This window comes from Ascaphus truei, chromosome 13 (genome assembly GCF_040206685.1).
Source record: "Ascaphus truei isolate aAscTru1 chromosome 13, aAscTru1.hap1, whole genome shotgun sequence".
NCBI lineage: Eukaryota > Metazoa > Chordata > Amphibia > Anura > Ascaphidae > Ascaphus > Ascaphus truei.
Window position 1 is genome coordinate 691,979 of NC_134495.1, and position 17,132 is coordinate 709,110.

General features: G+C 44.1%; 1 protein-coding gene across 2 annotated transcripts in view; it reads right to left on the reverse strand.

Moving 5' to 3' along the window:
- Positions 1 to 17,132, reverse strand: part of TCN2 (transcobalamin 2) — a 33,902-nt gene that overhangs the window by 3,794 nt on the left and 12,976 nt on the right. The window contains exons 2-7 of one of the 2 annotated variants that reach the window (XM_075568053.1): positions 16,369 to 16,604; positions 12,090 to 12,168; positions 9,882 to 10,071; positions 9,157 to 9,311; positions 6,764 to 6,919; positions 1,224 to 1,399 (exon numbers count right to left, since the gene is read on the reverse strand). In XM_075568053.1, the coding sequence (XP_075424168.1) occupies positions 1,224 to 1,399; positions 6,764 to 6,919; positions 9,157 to 9,311; positions 9,882 to 10,071; positions 12,090 to 12,168; positions 16,369 to 16,482 (870 nt within the window). In that variant the 5' untranslated portion in view covers positions 16,483 to 16,604. The remainder of the gene's footprint in view (positions 1 to 1,223; positions 1,400 to 6,763; positions 6,920 to 9,156; positions 9,312 to 9,881; positions 10,072 to 12,089; positions 12,169 to 16,368; positions 16,605 to 17,132) is intronic. The other variant, XM_075568054.1, reaches the window with a different exon arrangement.

Below are 17,132 nucleotides of genomic sequence, written 5' to 3' on the forward strand. Positions count from 1 at the left end.
GCATCAAAACGTGCTGCTAGGAATCTCCGAAAGTGGCATTTAGCATATCTAAATAGTCGATAAAATTAGCATGCTAGAAAACAGTCTGCAAGTGTGCAACATTTCTAGTCTTAGCTATTTAACCACAGAATTATTTAAAGTCAGTCTGAGATATTGCTGGCTAATTAAATAGCAGCAGATTCCTGAGAATTAACCCCTGCAGTGTCCTGGATGAATCTGTTCATTTCCCTCTTGCTTTTATTTATTTTTTTTTGTTTCAAACATTTTTATTATTTTCTGACAGGGGTACATTCACATCACATGGTTGTTTATAGACAGTAAACTTAATTAACATATACATTTAAAAGTGAACAACCCGAAGCATCTCAAGGTTGATTGATCGAGAAGAGGCGATCTGCCCCTAGTATTTTGTAACCTCCTATGCATTTAGATTCTACTATGTAGATCCCGTCCGGGAGAATTAACAGTTTTAGGAGGATCTTAGATCAAACCCCTTATATTAGTACTGTAAAGGATAGGCAGAGAGAGAGAGGGGGAGAAGAGAGAAGAACAGAAGAAGGGGGGAGAGAGGGGATAGGAACGGGGAGAGCTAAGGGAAGGGGTGTAGTTGTCCTCCCCTCCACCTTGTCAAAAGACCCTGAGTAGACATGAACTCCCCCTTAGAGGGGTTAGTGGTCTAATGCAGAGTCCAACTGAAGCATCCATATCTCATTTTTAATCTCTTTAATTATAAGATTATATAAGGGCCTCTTCTTTAATCCCCAAGATAAGGGCCACAGATCTGCAGGTGGCCAAGTATGTTACCAGAAAGAGAAAGGTCCTTTGTGTACTGAAACATTGCAGCCCTGCACTGATAGTTCACAGTGTTTGGAGTATAGGTGTCTCCAGGTTCCCAGCGGAAGATGCATAGAACAGGCTTGAAGCAGAAGAGTTTGAACAAATACAGACAAAAAAAACCTTAAGAATGCTTCAAAGAAACACAAGAGAACCATAATGAGATGGGAAGCAAGAACGAAGTGGCAACAACAGTCTCTGAATTGGTAGTCTACGATTTTACATAAGTAGGGAAATGAGAGTACATGAACCATATGGTCCTGCTGCAAATGTTTGTCTTCTCTCCTGTGCAGGAGTCACAGCTCTGGTTGACGCCATCAGAGAAGCGCCATTATTTTGTATTGAACACTGTTGTGTGTGTGCGCATTTTCCCAATGCTTTAGATGTACCTGGACAGCGAGGGGAGTGCTATAAATATTTCCCAAGGCTCCCTCTGGGCTTTGGGACATCACAATCTTCTCCTTCACATTTCTGATGACCTTGCTGGTGTGTGTTGTCAGGTCCTCTGGGTAGAGTCGGGAGCGCTTCAAGCACAGCAATGCTAGGCCTGCCATGGCTTCTGTGTCTGCCAGCAGTAAGAGACAGGTGATGAGAAAGCTTTGGTAATACATTACTTAAATTTATTCTCTTTTCCGTTACATTATTTTACAGGTGTGGTCAGCAATATACATTCACTGTCTGACAAGTTTCAAAGGCCCAAATGAATGCGATTTGGAGGCTCAGTACAAAAACCAGACATTTTAATTAAATAATTTTTACTTCATTGAGTAACATTTCTGCAGATTATAGTACAGATGGTTAGGGCACAACCAAAACATTGGTTCCTCATGGCTTATGTAGCCAGGTCACCTGCTGGCTACTATTCTGCCCTTGGGCTGGCAGTAAGCCCTGGTACAATCAGGTTGCCAGTAGTTAATATGGGGTTTTCCCCCTCCGAGGAGCTACACTTGAGTGACAGCGGGAGGCGGTGACATCAGGCCTGGGCAAGACCAATCATGAGCCAGACCTGGTGCCCTCCTCCTGGCAATACTTAAAGGCAGGACCGCCCCAAATTTAGTGGTTGTACTTCCCCCACTGAGGAAGGCAGGTCGCACAGTGGGAAGGCTGAGATTGGGCCTTCTCCAGTCCTCTTCCCTACGGGGGAGAGCGAGTGTGGACCATACCGCTGCCTCTGCTAGGGAGGCGGGGAAGAGCTAGGACGGCTGCGGTGCCCTTGGCCTGTAGTTACGGTCTAGGGACCATCATCCGGGGAATAGCTGAGAGTACTACATCGGGCAGAAGCCTGCCTTGTTCCTATAACTTTACAAAAAAGTAATAAACCCGTTCCTGTTTGCATATACCTCCTGCCTTGTGCGTGACCTTACTGGGGGAGAGGTAATAAGTTCTACCGTGCGAGATCACCTTCAGTTACTGGAGCCTACGGCAGATGGAGGCGCTGCACTGCTAAGGAGATATGTGGGGTATGAACCCCAGAAGCCTGATCCTGTGTCCCCACTACCACCGGCGGACAACTCAGCCCTCCTGTTACCGGTATCATGCACCACACGACCAGTAATGGCAGAATCTCCCAGGGGGCGGGGGAAACACTGTTACACTTAAATAAATTATTCTTTTCCAGCAAAATGAGTGGACTAGAGTTAACCATCGCTCATTGAGTAACACAACATTGACGGTTATGTGTGTTAATACTGAGAATGAATGACAACATTGACGGTTATGTGCGTGTTAATGCTGAGTATGAGTGACACAACACTGATGATTATGTGAGTGTTAATGCTGAGTATAAGTGACACTGGCTTTAAATGAGACTAGAAAATAAAGAGAAGAGAAGCTCACTCTCCAAGTAGTAATCCGTGAGTATCAGAAGTAGAAAAAGGTGCTACCTAGGATTGGGATTACATAGTAAAATGAAGACGTCCCAGACAGGAAGGGGCAAAGAAATCCATATACAGGTGCACACTAAACCAGAATAGTAGAAATGTTCATTAATTAGTTAAAAGATAGCTTTTAAATAGGTGTACTCATAAAATACATGCTCTGATAACAGAGTAATCAACACAGATAGAGCAAAATAAGTAGCACACTTTACAAAGTATACTACTTATTTTTGCTCTATGTTGATTCTGCGATTATGATTTAGTGTGTACCTGTATAAGGATTTATTTGCCCCATCCTGTTTGGGACTTCTATTTAGAAATTATTAAACCAACAGTTTCTGATATTTGATGCACAAGGCAATGGACAGAATAGTAGATTGCTGCTTGGCTTTAATAGTCGGGTTGATACACCAACCTCATAATTTTTAATCTCCACTTCTTTAATCTTAACCTCCACATGTTGACATCACTATGGTCACGTTATAAGTGGGGCGTGTGTCTTCATGTATTAACAGCCAAGATCCTCAAAGTATGCCCAATTCATTTGTATGCATCACATTTGCATGAGTCACAGCAATAATAAGAATAAATGGCTTGTGAAAGTTCTCAGAGCCTGCCCTGAAATAGGCCTCAACTCCCTAAAACAGGTTTTCTTCCCATCACCACCAGCAGAGTAACGTTACCTAATTTTAAGAATAAGGTACTGATCCAGTATTCTTAACATTGATGGCCATGAAGGAGCATGTTTGGTAGCAAGTGGGCTGATTAATTGATGAAAGTGCTAAGCAAGTATGATGATCCTCTGCTCAATTGTTAACATTGAGATGGCCGGTAAAAGGGAACTGCTTGAGAAACTGCCTTTTCAGCACCCACAGAAAAGCTAAATTAGCTTCACCCTACACCAATCCATCTGCATCATACAGCGGTGTGAAAAAGAAAGTAAACCCTCGTTGAATTCTATGGTTTTACATATCAGGACATAATAACAATCATCTGTTCCTTAGCAGGTCTAAAAATTAGGTAACTACAACCTCAGATGAACAACAACACATGACATATTACACTGTCATGATTTAATAAAAATAAAGCCAAAATGGGAAGCCATGTGTGAAAAACTAAGTACACCTTATGATTCAATAGCTTGTAGAACCACCTTTAGCAGCAATAACTTGAAGTACTCGTTTTCTGGATGACTCAGTCTCACGTCGTTGTGGAGGAATTTTAGCCCACTCTTCTTTACAACATTGCTTCAGTTCATTGAGGTTTGTGGGCATTTGTTTATACACAGCTCTCTCAAGGTCCAGCCACAGCATTTTAATTGGGTTGAGGTCTGGACTTTGACTGGGCCATTGCAACACCTTGATTCTTTTTCAGCCATTCTGTTGTAGATTTACTGGTGTGCTTGGGATCATTATCCTGTTGCATGACCCAATTTCGGCCAAGCTTTAGTTGTCGGACAGATGGCTCACATTTGACTTTAGAATACTTTGGTATACAAAGGAGTTCATGGTCAACTCAATGACTGCAAGGTTCCCAGGTCCTGTGGCTGCAAAACAAGCTCAAATCATCACCCCTCCACCACCGTGCTTGATAGTTAGTATGAGGTGTTTGTGCTGATATGCTGTGTTTGGTTTTCGCCAAACGTGGCGCTGTGCATTATTGCCAAACATCTCCACTTTGGTCTTGTCTGTCCAAAGGACATTGTTCCAGAAGTCTTGTGGTTTGTTCAGATGCAACTTTTCAAATCTAAGCCGTGCTGACATGTTTTTTTTTTTTGTTTTTTTTTTAGAGAGAAGAGGTTTTCTCCTGGCAACCCTTCCAAACAAACCATACTTGTTCAGTCTTTTTCTAATTGTGCTGACATGAACTTTAACATTTAACATGCTAACTGAGGCCTGTAGAGTCTGAGATGTAACTCTTGGGGTTTTTGTAATTTCTCTGAGCATTGCACGGTCTGACCTTGGGGTGAATTTGCTGGGACGTCCATTCCTGGGAAGATTGGCAACTGTCTTGAATGTTTTCCACTTTTGAATTATCTTTCTCACTGTAGAATGATAGACTTTAACTTGTTTGGAAATGGCCTTAAAACCCTTCCCAGATTGATGGGCAGCAACAATTGCTTCTCTAAGATCATTGCTGATGTCTTTCCTCCTTGGCATTGTGTGAACACACATGTGACAGGGTGAAGTCAACCCCTATCAATTATGCCTGGGAAACATATGTCTGAGTGCTTCATCCAGCACTCATAAGGGTTAACTCAGGTGGAAGCTAGCTAATCATGATGTAAGCTGACACCTGAGAGCCAGCAAGGTAGATAAGGATCTTGTTACCAGCAGTAGCTGCCTGTCTCAGGTGAGAGCACATGGATAGATGTGCTGCTAGCCAGAAGGATACAGCACACTACTTACTGCAGCCAAAGTAAGATTTCTTTCATTTGTTTGCATGACTGCTTAAAAAGACTCTTATGGTTTGGGTATGGTTTAGCCAGCCAGCCTGCTAGCTAGGACTGCTGTGTTAGTCAGTTTTCTCCCAACGTGGAGCAGGATTTATTTGCTTAAAGGGACAGTGTACCCGCATGTTATGTTGCTGTGGAGAAATAAAGCCACTGAACGTTTTCATTTATCCTGAAACTACACGTGTGGACTGTTCCCTGACCTCGGCTACAGGCCGTCCTGCCACAACACACCTGAATGTTCCAGACCAGTAAACTGCTAAAACTTCAGCTTTTATAGAGATGGCACACTTGCTGATGATCAATTAATCAAGGGCATTTCATTAGCAGCACCTGTCTGCTACTTAGCATCTTAATTCCTATGGAAGCAGTAAGTGTGTACTTCGTTTTTCACACATGGCTTCTCCATTTTAGCTTTATTTTTGTTAAATAAATCATGACACAGTGTAATATGTCATGTGTTGTTGTTCATCTGAGGTTGTATTTACCTAATTTTAAGACCTGCTAAGGAACAGAGGATTGTTATTATGTCCTGATATGTAAAACCCTGGAATTCAAAGAGGGTGTACTTTCTTTTTCACACAACTGTATATCCCCTCTCTGTGCCGGGTGCCAAATACATTTTGTTTTACAGCCTGCCAGGTCCGTCAGACCAAAAACGGTACGTTTTCTCTCGCATCCGTTGTTTTCTGATCTCCCAAAAAATAAATGTTCTATTTTTTTCTCAGAATTTGCCGCTTTTGGTTAACGGATTTACTACTTGAAGCAAAATGTAAAAAAGGAAACAATTTATCTGTCATCAGTTTTCACCCCTTACATAGAGTGACCCCTTACATAGAGAGTGACCCCTTACATAGAGTGACCCCTTACATAGAGTGACCCCTTACATAGAGTGACCCCTTACATAGAGTGACCCCTTACATAGAGTGACCAGACGTCCCGGTTTTTTGGACTTTGTCCCAGGTCCCAACTTTAAAAAAAAAAAAATGTCCCGGTTTGTATTGGTGCTTTCTGGCTGTTCACGCATGCGTGAAATTTAAAATGGTCACCCTACCCTTACACTTTAAGGTATCACCCAACACACATCAGTTTGGCTGCACCTGTTCCAGGGCCTGAAACTGTATGCACTTACTCCCAGCCCCGGCTTCAGCATGGTTTTCTGTTCCTGGGCTCTGTGGGGTCCCTGTTGCGGACCCCAAGCTTGCATCTCTGTCGTCTGCCGTCACCACAGCCTGTGATCCCGACCTTTCTCCGTTGCCGCCTGCCTCGACCCTAGCCTGTGACCCAGACTACTCTATACTCAATTCAGGTATCTGCCTCACGTTTCAGGTCAGTGATTTCATATCCCACCGCAGCCCTGCGAGACCTTTCCTGTCCTGAGACGATCATCGTTGTACAATTCCACACATGTTGCGGATGTCTTCTAATCACAGCTCTGGCCTCCAAAAGCTCTTTTAGGCAAGTGGCTATTTGCTTGCTCTAGAAATAGGTAGCACTTATCTTTCCCCACAGGAATAAAGAACTCAGCAGACCCTTTTGGCTACATATTCCTTGGCTTTTCGGATTATTTTTCTATCCCGCCCATCCTCATCTTTCTTACCTATGGAGGTTGTTTCTCCGTGGCCAAATTTATTTTGTTCTTCAGCATTGAGGAGTTTCTGGATCACATGCACATCCACCTTCTTGTCATTGATACACAAGGCCAGAATACCCAAGCTGTACTGGTAGTAGTTGGATTTCGGGTCACCTTCGGTAACTGGTAAGAAACGGAAATATGATAGGAGGAATGTAACCAGAAAAAAAAATACATTTTTATTTTGTTAAATAGACAATAAAGATATGGGGAGTGGCAAAGAGGGGGGTCTAACTGTGCAAAGTCTTTTAATCATACGGTGACATCAGACAAAAGGAAATCACACCCCTCCCAAGTATCAGCTTACCGTTTTTACAAACTAACTTTAAAACTGCATCAAATGTTTAATTTTGGTAAATAAACTAAATAAGACATTTGGGAGACCCTTAAATCAGGTCACTTCCATCAGTACACTTTGGTGCAAGAAGGTACTACTAAGGGGTAATCCGACCTAGGGCCACAGTAACGTAATGACAGTGGTATGTTTAAGGCTGCAGTTATAGTGCAGTCGCACGCGCCTGTCGCACGAGCGTTACGTGCACTCTGATGGGGAGCGTGACCTGGCAGCACCTAGTGTTCACTGTATTTCACCTACCAATCCCATATATTGGGACCTTCATATAAGGTTTATTTTTATATCACCAGCACGTGATTCACATTATTGATATATGGGCTGGGCTTTATTTAGCTTTCATTCCCTGGTTCGCCCTCATTGGCTGAACAGCTCACGTGATGTCACACACTATAATCGCGGCCTAAGAAATTGAATGTTTTAAATCCTTTTTTTTTTAAATGTATGTCTCCATGGTAACCAAGTTCTTTGGGGGAATTTAACAATCTTTACCTAATCTCATTTCAGTTTTTGTGCTCTCAATACGGGATTACCCCTTTCAAAGAAGGCACATTATTCAAACCAATTCCTCTAATTCATGCTATTATTGGAACTGAAAGGAGCCATGTGGGGCATTGAGTTGATGCTAAAAGCATCTCTTAGCCTAAGTTCCCAGTGGAGGCTGCTGCACGCACGCCTGGCATCCTGGTGGCACGTGCACAGCTTAAAACCGCGATCTGCAGGCAGCGATCGGAGGCGCGGTGGGCGTGACCAAAATGGGAGGGGTGCGCACGGCAATGACGACAGGCACAAAGCACAGCCCAGCAGTTCAAAGCACTGCACCAAATTATAAAAACAGAAAAGGAGACGATCGTTCTATCCCCTAAATAAATCCCTTTCTTTAAAATTTTAATAAATCCCTTTCTATCCCGTCCAACTGAGAACTAGCTGGAAAACCCAGCTGTTTATACAAATCGACGGTTCGCAGTAACTGGGGCAGAGACGACACTCTTCCTCCCCACCCCCCCCTCTCTCTTCTTTCCCTGTCTTTTTCGGACCTCTGTCTTACTGGGCCACTACACGAGCCCGAGGTCTCGCCCTTCTAGGCGATGCCTTTTCCTATTCTATATACTTCCAAAAAAAAAACACAACACTTTTGTATTAAGGTGTTATATATATACACCTGTAACCTGTATATACACCTGTAACATATATATGCCTGTAACCTTATCGGACCCCTAATAAAAATGTTGGAAACAAAAGGAGAGTGAGAATGTGTAGGAATAAAAATAATTGATTTTGCTATTCAAATTAAATTAATTATTTATATATCAAATGGAATATTAAAAGATGGTAAATATATTAGTGCAAAAAACCTTCCCTCACCGGGAATCGAACATGGATTGCATCAAGCTGCAATAATCATCTCTGTGCATATGTTCAAATTACTACGTGGAAATTAAATCCAAAGATCTAAATCAACAGTCACAAATGACTTATGAAACCGTTAATAAGATTCCTCTGCTTCAGCACGAAGAGGAAGAACACACAAGGAGACACCGGGCCTGCTAGTATGGAGGTGAGCGATTGGTTCGCGCCGCACACACACACCACGTGCCGCCGTCACCACCGGGGACCTAGCCCTAGGCCTCGCCCTACTATATTCATTATCTAAACTGGAGAAGATCAGTTCCATCAAATGAATGGCACTCAATCTTCCCCAGCAGACGGCTACACCGCTTATTGTACAGGGGCCACAGTTCAAATATGAAGGTGGTTTAAGTATAAGCACTACCTGCATCTGGGGAAATTGTTAGGAAGAAATAAAGGAGCAGGACCAAAATGAACCAAAGCCGTCGACGTGTTTAAGAAGCTACATCTGGGTGATTGATGCTATTTTTTAACCAAATGTGACACCTATAAGTAGCAACGGCATCAACACCTGCTTGTCGTGTAGACCCCAGACCGGTTGGTTTGAAGGTAACATGGCGCCCCAACTCCATTACGAGGGAATGCTAAGAACATTTACCTATTTGTTTCTTGTCTTCGTGAAGTTGGCATTTAAGGCGTGTGAATAACTTCTTTCTCTCGGGTGTGCCCAAGTCTTCGCAGGAAGCCTTTAGTGCCAACAGGTGAAGAGCTAAAATGCCCGTACTGGGCTCTTCTTGGCAACTGGACTTTGAGCTGTCACATAAAACAGACCTGATCAGTATCAGTTACTGTGCGATGGGCTTCTACTCCAGCCCAACAATCACAGATTACAGGCAAAAGGGGGATACTAATTCCTGGGAAAAATGCATTACAGAATAATGTGCAGTTATACACAATGAGCCATATTACTAAGCGGTGGTAGATCCCTTATGTCCCATTCACGTGAATAAGATGTATGGTGTCTTTCGGTGCTCGAAGGTGTATTATGGAATAGCACTGTTTTGTAGATATGGGCCAATGTGTTTCCTTCCACTAAAACATTAATGGCAAACTCTGTTCTTTCAATCTACAGATAGACGCTCCCCCTTTTCCAATACATTTGTCATTTCAATCATATTACAAATGGACACTCAAGGGAAAGCATTTCCCTGATTAACTCATTGGCTTATTTTACCGGAACGGTCATACAGTTGGAATTGGTCTAGTGGCTGAGACAAGTCAAAGAAAAGCAAGTAAGAATTGTACTTAAAAAGTCATGTTGAACCTACAGTACGTAGAACTTAAAAAGCATTGGATCGAGTTCTAAAAGAAGCTTTAATTCACCTGCTGGTGATGGACCGGAGTGATGTTTTTAGTCTCTGGAGATATTCTGCCTCTCTCGCCAAGCTGTGATCCTCAGACAGACGCAGTCCAACGTAGACACTAGGGTTGGGCTCACCAGAAGCGTCAAATGTCGTTCTCAACAGTTTCAGATTGAAGGACTGTACCAGTCGAGTATTTCCCTCTGGGAGGTCTTCATAAACAAGAACAATCATCGTTAATTAACTTTTCAAGAAAGACTTGTGACTATATTTACTTAGCTGTACAATTCCATAACACAACTTGTGGCCTAATCAAGCGAACGAGGCAGAAGGTGTCTTGTGGCATAGCACCGTTCAGTAAATAAAGCCCTTAGTCTCTGCTGAAAAAAGTCTTACATTTATGATCATAAATCTCACGCTTCATGGGCATCAAGGCCAATATTAAAGGGACTGCAGAAAGAAGTATCTTTCAGGTCAAACACAAGTGGTAAGTGCCGTGATCACTACGACATTGATGACACGATCAGAAGAGAAGGAGTCGCCGCTAACTCATGGCTCCACGTGAGCGCAGCACTCCATCTCCCCCAGAAAATTAGCAAAAAGATGCAATAAAGGGGGGCCCCAGGAGTGCCAGCTCCCCAGGATGTGGAGAATTCAAAGGGTAAAGCATCAATTCCGCCCCAAATTGGACCCAGGGAAACCCCAGAAATGAACTGTGCTATCTATAGCTATTGGGGTCCCCGGTTCCTCAGATACTTACAGTTTTATGTGCCGATTAATGCATGAGTCTACAACCCGCCTCTCCAAACCCTTCCCCCACTAGCCAGTGTCATGCGGAGATTTCAGCCACCATTTTGTTTCCCCGGACAGGACCGTAGTGGTGGTGCCTTTGTAGGCATGTATCTCGGAAACCAGGGCGTCTCTGGATCTAAAAATAGCATGTTCCTGCCCCGGATTCCCACCCATATAAAAAAAAAACGAGCAGAGGGAACTCCTCCTTTACCTTTATGGGTATTAAAAGATGGCATCGGCGGTTATACAATAGGAAGCCACAACGTCACCTGCACTTTGGCAGCCATTGTTGTTTCCCTGCGACGGAAAGGAGACCCCGGAACTGAAAACTTTAAGTATCTGGGAAAGTGGGGTGTCCTGTAACTGACAATATGTTTCTGATCCCGGAAAGGGGTCAAACACTGTAAGAACAAGCGGCAGGAAGTGCCAATTTTGATATATATAATATTGTGGGCCATATTTACCAAGCAATGATATTACATAAGACACCTTCTGGCACCTGAAGACACCTTAGTCCAGGGGAGAGCAAACTTTTGCAGCAGTGCCGCCTCCCTTACCTTGATGCGGTGTCAAATGATGTCACGTGACCCGCAGCGTCATTTGACGCCACATCACATGACCCCGCGAGATCATTTGATGCTCCGTTGTCATGGACACGAGTGACGCTGGCAGAGTAAAGGTAAGTAATAGCGTTGCAGAGGCCTCACGCAATCCCCCGGCATTTAATTTTAATGCATTGGGGAAGAGCGCGGGGCCCCTGCAATGGCCCGCGCCTCCCCCAGAAAAAATCTCCCACCCCCCTGGGGTCGCGCCTCCCACTTTGCGCACCTGCCTTATTCTATCCCTATATAGGTCATAAGATGTTTTCTGGAGCTCGAAAGTGTCTAATGGAATAGCACCATATAGTAAATATGGCCCTATACTACACCACATACATACGCAGCAAATACGTGCTGTTCTCTGCCATGTTTGGACATTATACTGCACCGACACACTTTATTCGAGCAAATACCCGGTATGTACCTGGCAGATACCTGGAATGCGCCGCTCCTCACCTCTGACAAGCCCCGTTGCGTTTGCCTTCCCAGCCTGGGTTCATGCCTGGCTGACGGGCGGCTGATCTGTTAAATGATAATGATTAGGATTTAATAGGCTGCAATGCTTCGCGTGTCTACCAGATGGCATAAATTCATGAATTGTAATGCAGTATATATATATATATATACTGTGCAGTATTGCAGCCAGCGGGAATAAAATGCTTCAATCCCTGCCTGGAAAATAACCCAATGCACTCGGGCAGAAAACAGTCACAAACCTCAATACACCCGGGTATACCCGAATTCGTGGGACTAGCCGAGCTCGAATAAAGTGTGTCGCCAGTGTATATAACACTTAAAGTTGGACAAAAATGGGCATAAAATACATCATTTTCACTCACCGCATAACTTGACCTGTGGGCTAAGAAACAAAGTCACGAGAACGACCAAAACTAGCCAAGGGGGAGCCATCATCTGCAGCTGGAAACATGACGACAACATAGGATGGAGTTAGAAGGTGTTCTGCTAAACCGAATTGGCTGCTCATATGCTACATTTATATACCGAATATAATATAATATAAATATATATATCATTCTGCGCTAACACGATTAACCATTTTTTAGGGTTTATGCCACGTTGAACTTGGCAATTAATTTTGATGCACTTTCTACTTGTTTTTGGCACACAAACATATACAGCTCAACCCCATTATAGCGCGATCTGTTACAACTCGAATCCTCTTATAACGCGATTTGAGCGTGGCTCCCAATAATATGCAGCAGATCTCCTACCATGCCCCTACCATGCTGTTTTCTATCCTCTCCTGTTGACCAGGGCTTGTCATGTGCCAGGTAGCTTGCTGCCTGCACCCATCCCCCCCCCCCGATCCTCCTCGGCTCCGGCGTCAAATGACGTCGCGGGGTCATGTGACCACATACACATAGAGAGAGACACACACACAGAGAGAGACACACACACACAGAGAGAGACACACACAGAGAGAGAGACACACACAGAGAGAGAGACACACACAGAGAGACACACACACACAGACACACAGACACACACAGAGAGAGACACACACACACACACAGAGAGACACACAGAGAGAGAGAGAGACACACACAGAGAGAGACACACACACACACACAGAGACACACACACAGAGAGACACACACACACACACACACACACACTCTGTCTCTTTAAGGGAGCTGGCTCTGATTTTCCTCTCTCCCCGTCATCCGGAAGCTGAAGGCAGAAGCAGGGAGAGGAGAGAGCCGCCAGCTGAAGCAGGGAGAGGAGAGAGCCGCCAGCTGAAGCAGGGAGAGGAGAGAGCCGCCAGCTGAAGCAGATGCCGGCCAGTCCTGTGTGGGGGTGCCGCAGTGCCACCGGGTCTGGGACAGCTGGGAGAGTAATCCCAGCTCTCCCCCTCCGGCTGCCTCTGAACCCCTAAGCTGTGCAATGTTCGGCGAATTTTTTTTAATGCGTAACGTATATAACGCGGTCCCATTCTTTGGACCCCAAGCATCGCGCTATAACAGGGTTCAGCTGTATATTTTTTCTGTTCATACCATTAACATCTGTCCGCCAAGGGCAGTACATTTCTGTGCGCCAAAAAAAGGAAAAAATTACATTTCTGCCGGTGATGGCGATGGAAAACTTTCGAGGTTAGTACATATGCACAATTTGAAATGAGATATCCGTGCACCAATTTTGTGCCAAAAATGGTGCCTGTGCCAGAACATCGCCCCCTTTTTTATTTTGTTAGCCATGATATGAAGAACACTTAATATTGTTGGCAACAGATCTCTTCTGTTACATATGTAACCATGCTGTAAAATGGCTACAGTCATCTCTCCTGCTGACAGTAAGGCCTGGTAAGTTATGGGCATGCCAGCAGTAATTATGGAGGTTTGCCCTCACACCCTGGTGAGGTGCCCTATGTATGGATGGGAGTGGTCACATGCTCTGAATCCATGATTAGTGATGTCAGAGTTGTGCCAGCCCCCAGAGGATGCATAAGGCATAGCACTGCTCAAAAGTTGGTTGTTGCTAAGCTGTTGGAAGGTTATGTAAGAGGTTATGAGGCAAGGATCAAGTCTGAGTGCAGGCTTGGGAGGAGACAGCTTATAAGACTGTGACCAGGGACAGGGACTATCTCCCTAAGGGGAGATAGGGAATCCACCAATTTGGGGGAAGGACACCTTTCAAAGGGAAGTGCGGTGAACATGAGAGGCTAAGTACACCCACTGTGAGGGGCAGCTGGCCCGCCGCAAGTCAATAAAGATGATCCTGTTAAATCGTACCCTCGTGTGTAAGTGTGGAGTGATTACACAGAGGGGTGCACCACAGAGGAGTTCCTCACCAGGACCATCCACAAGCGGACGCTGGGATCCTGATGAGGTGGAGGCGCTGCACTGGATATAGGTAGGACTCATGCACACTACCTCAGCTGCCTGTCTGGGTTGGCAATCCCCACACAACATCATGCGGGAGACTCAGGAGTCCTGTTGCCAACAGGTGCACCACCAAACACTACACTGTAATGGGGACTGGTTAGACCACAGGGGCCAATGTGAGATTGGGTGGGTCAGGCTAGGCCAGAAAATCCGTTACACATAGAATATCAGTTTCCAACCTTTTTTTGGTTAAGGAACCATATGTAAAATTCTGAGGAACCCCAACCCTCACTAATAGCGCGTCTGAGATCAGATGAATTGTAACTTCTGTATTTGGTACGATTTTCAAATGACCTGAAAATTGCAGGGAACCCTCTAGGGACGGCATTTCTAACCAGAGAGACCTCTGTGTGTGACCGCTCCCGGCTTTTGCTGTGCCGGTTTCAGAGCACACTCTGTATGGTTAGGGTCCCCCTTACTGTTCAATCTGGGGACCGCTGCCGTGCTTATACCATTGGAAGAACTTTGGACATTTTTAACACCATCTGACCGAAGGGAGGGTCTCTACAGAGGCGATATCATCATCTCCGGTTGCCTGTACTGAGGAGGAATCCCACAGATACCATCGTAGATGCCTGCCAGAGAGACCAGTTCCTGACTACTGAAACCCTACTTGTCGAGTGGTAACTTGTGTGCTGTGCACACTCAATGCTTATGATCTAGCTGTTTGATGTACGCAGAATATTTATCCCTACTTTTTATACAATAATATTTTGATTTACTTCACTACCGGTATTTGCGTTTTCGCTGTTTTTTTGTTTCCATTTCTTTAGTGTTTAGGGGGGTGCTGAGCCACCCCCTCATTTACGGCAGCAGAAGTTATAATTAACCACTCGTCACGGTTATGTATAATTTTTTATTATCACATTGTGGTATTATGTGGTTTTAACTATTTAGTTTACATTTAAGGGTTACATGCAGTATTCACCTGCTTTTATATTACGGTCACCATCACTAGTAATTATTTTGTTGCGCACTTTAAATTCCTTTTCAACCCTCTAGGGATGCCTGGGGAACCCCTGTTGAAAAACACTGCCATAGAGATTAACAATGTTTTCTACAGACTAACAGTTCATGGGATGGTTAGTTCCAACAAAAAAGTTAGCGTTTGATTTCAAATCCATAAAGGACCAGACTGGATGTTTTTTTTTAACAACATTCAAACCTTGTTAGCTTGTCACCTACAGCTCAGTTCTGTAGAAATATAAGTCCCTCACCATGTTCCCATTCACCAATTAACCAGAGGGTTTCACAACATGAAACCCTCTCACAGGTCACGCGCATGCGCTCAGCAAAATCGTTTTAGCTGCATAAGCACTTATACATGTAAAGGGGAAGCCAGGCCCGCAAACTCTCAGGAATGCCTTATTATCTACGATAAACAAGTTCTTTCTTCCGTGGCCTTTGGCTCCAGTTACTGCACTGTGAAGAGAAGCTACAATAAGTGTTCAAGTTCTTATTAACCCCTTCCTGTCAAGACGGGTCTCCAATGCATTGGCATTTTTACCACTGATACCAACCAGAGATTGGATAAAAAAATCCCCCCCTCCCCCCCATTGTGCAGAAGAATATACAGGTTAGACGTCTTGGCTGTACCCCCTAAACTATCATTAAAGCCACAATTTCCTACAACGCATTAATGGGGTTTAAATCATATAATGTTCCTATCCAGCCCCCTGAGCCGCGTCCTGCTAATTTCCACTTCCTTTTCATTTTTTCTTGGTGTTAAAAGCCATAATTTTCTTAATGTCCAGGTTACATTGGTAGTAAGGGTAACACTGCACTGGGCACTAGGGTGAGCTTCATTTTAAATCTCCCAGACACAACATTTAAAATGCTTATAGCTCATGACCATGTAATGTACAGTATACCTTGTTCATTTATGTAACTGTACTTGTAACCATGTACTATTTGTTTTACTCTGTGCCCAGGACATACTTGAAAACGAGAGGTAACTCTCAATGTATTACTTCCTGGTAAAATATTTTATAAATAAATAAATAAATAATGACCACAGGGTCAGACTTCGAAAATAAGCTTTGCAAATGGCAAGAAGAAATCTTTGAAAGTAACTAAAAATATATATAATGCAAAATAAATGGCGATCGTTGTGGACTTCTGCTTTACCCGGCTGCATCGGTGCAAACATTCTCCATCATGCAAAGAGCATGTTTTAACACTTCAAATGTGCTGAATGATGAGCAAAGCCTCTTACCACACAGGCACAGAGCTCGGAATATGTCTTCATTGTGAAGCAAGAAAAATATCTGATTCCTTTCTCCTTGGATACGGACACAAGTTGCTCTTTAAATGTTCTGGCCTGTTTCATGCCACGCCGGACTCAAGTATATCATGCCTAGTATGGGCTGAGTGTACGATGTGTCTTTCCACTTCTATGTTTTACATCTCCTGGTGTCCCACGAGGGATCACAGTTAAAGTCCAGTCTGCACCTTGAAGAACAATAGGATGGGTCTGTGTAAGTGTGCCGAAATACCTTCTTATTTTATATAGCATTATAAAACCACTTCCAGGATCATCAGCATAACACATCTAATCTGCAAAGAAGAACTCATATGCCACGTTACGTAAAAAAAATAAACCAATATAATAAATGTTTTTAATCCACTGGTTGCCAATAACTGAGCAGGAGAAGGGCATACCCCTGATGAAGTTGCTTGTCAGCGACGAAACGCACAGGGCCATTCTGATTGATGGTTCCGGTAGTGGCGTCATTTGGTGCGCTGCGTCTAGCCCCGCCCCTGACAACTTGGGAATCCCCTGCTCAGCTGTATGTCGGCGCACACATCAGCTGCAGAACACTGTGTACGCTCTCTTTCACAGCGCCAATGGAGCCCATCCCCTGTTCTGCTGGGCCACTGAATAACATCACAACTGAGCCCAATGGAGGCCGTCCAGTGTGTTCCTGCAGCCACAGCAGAGATTCCTACCGGTTATTAGGTTTTTCTACCATGCGATTT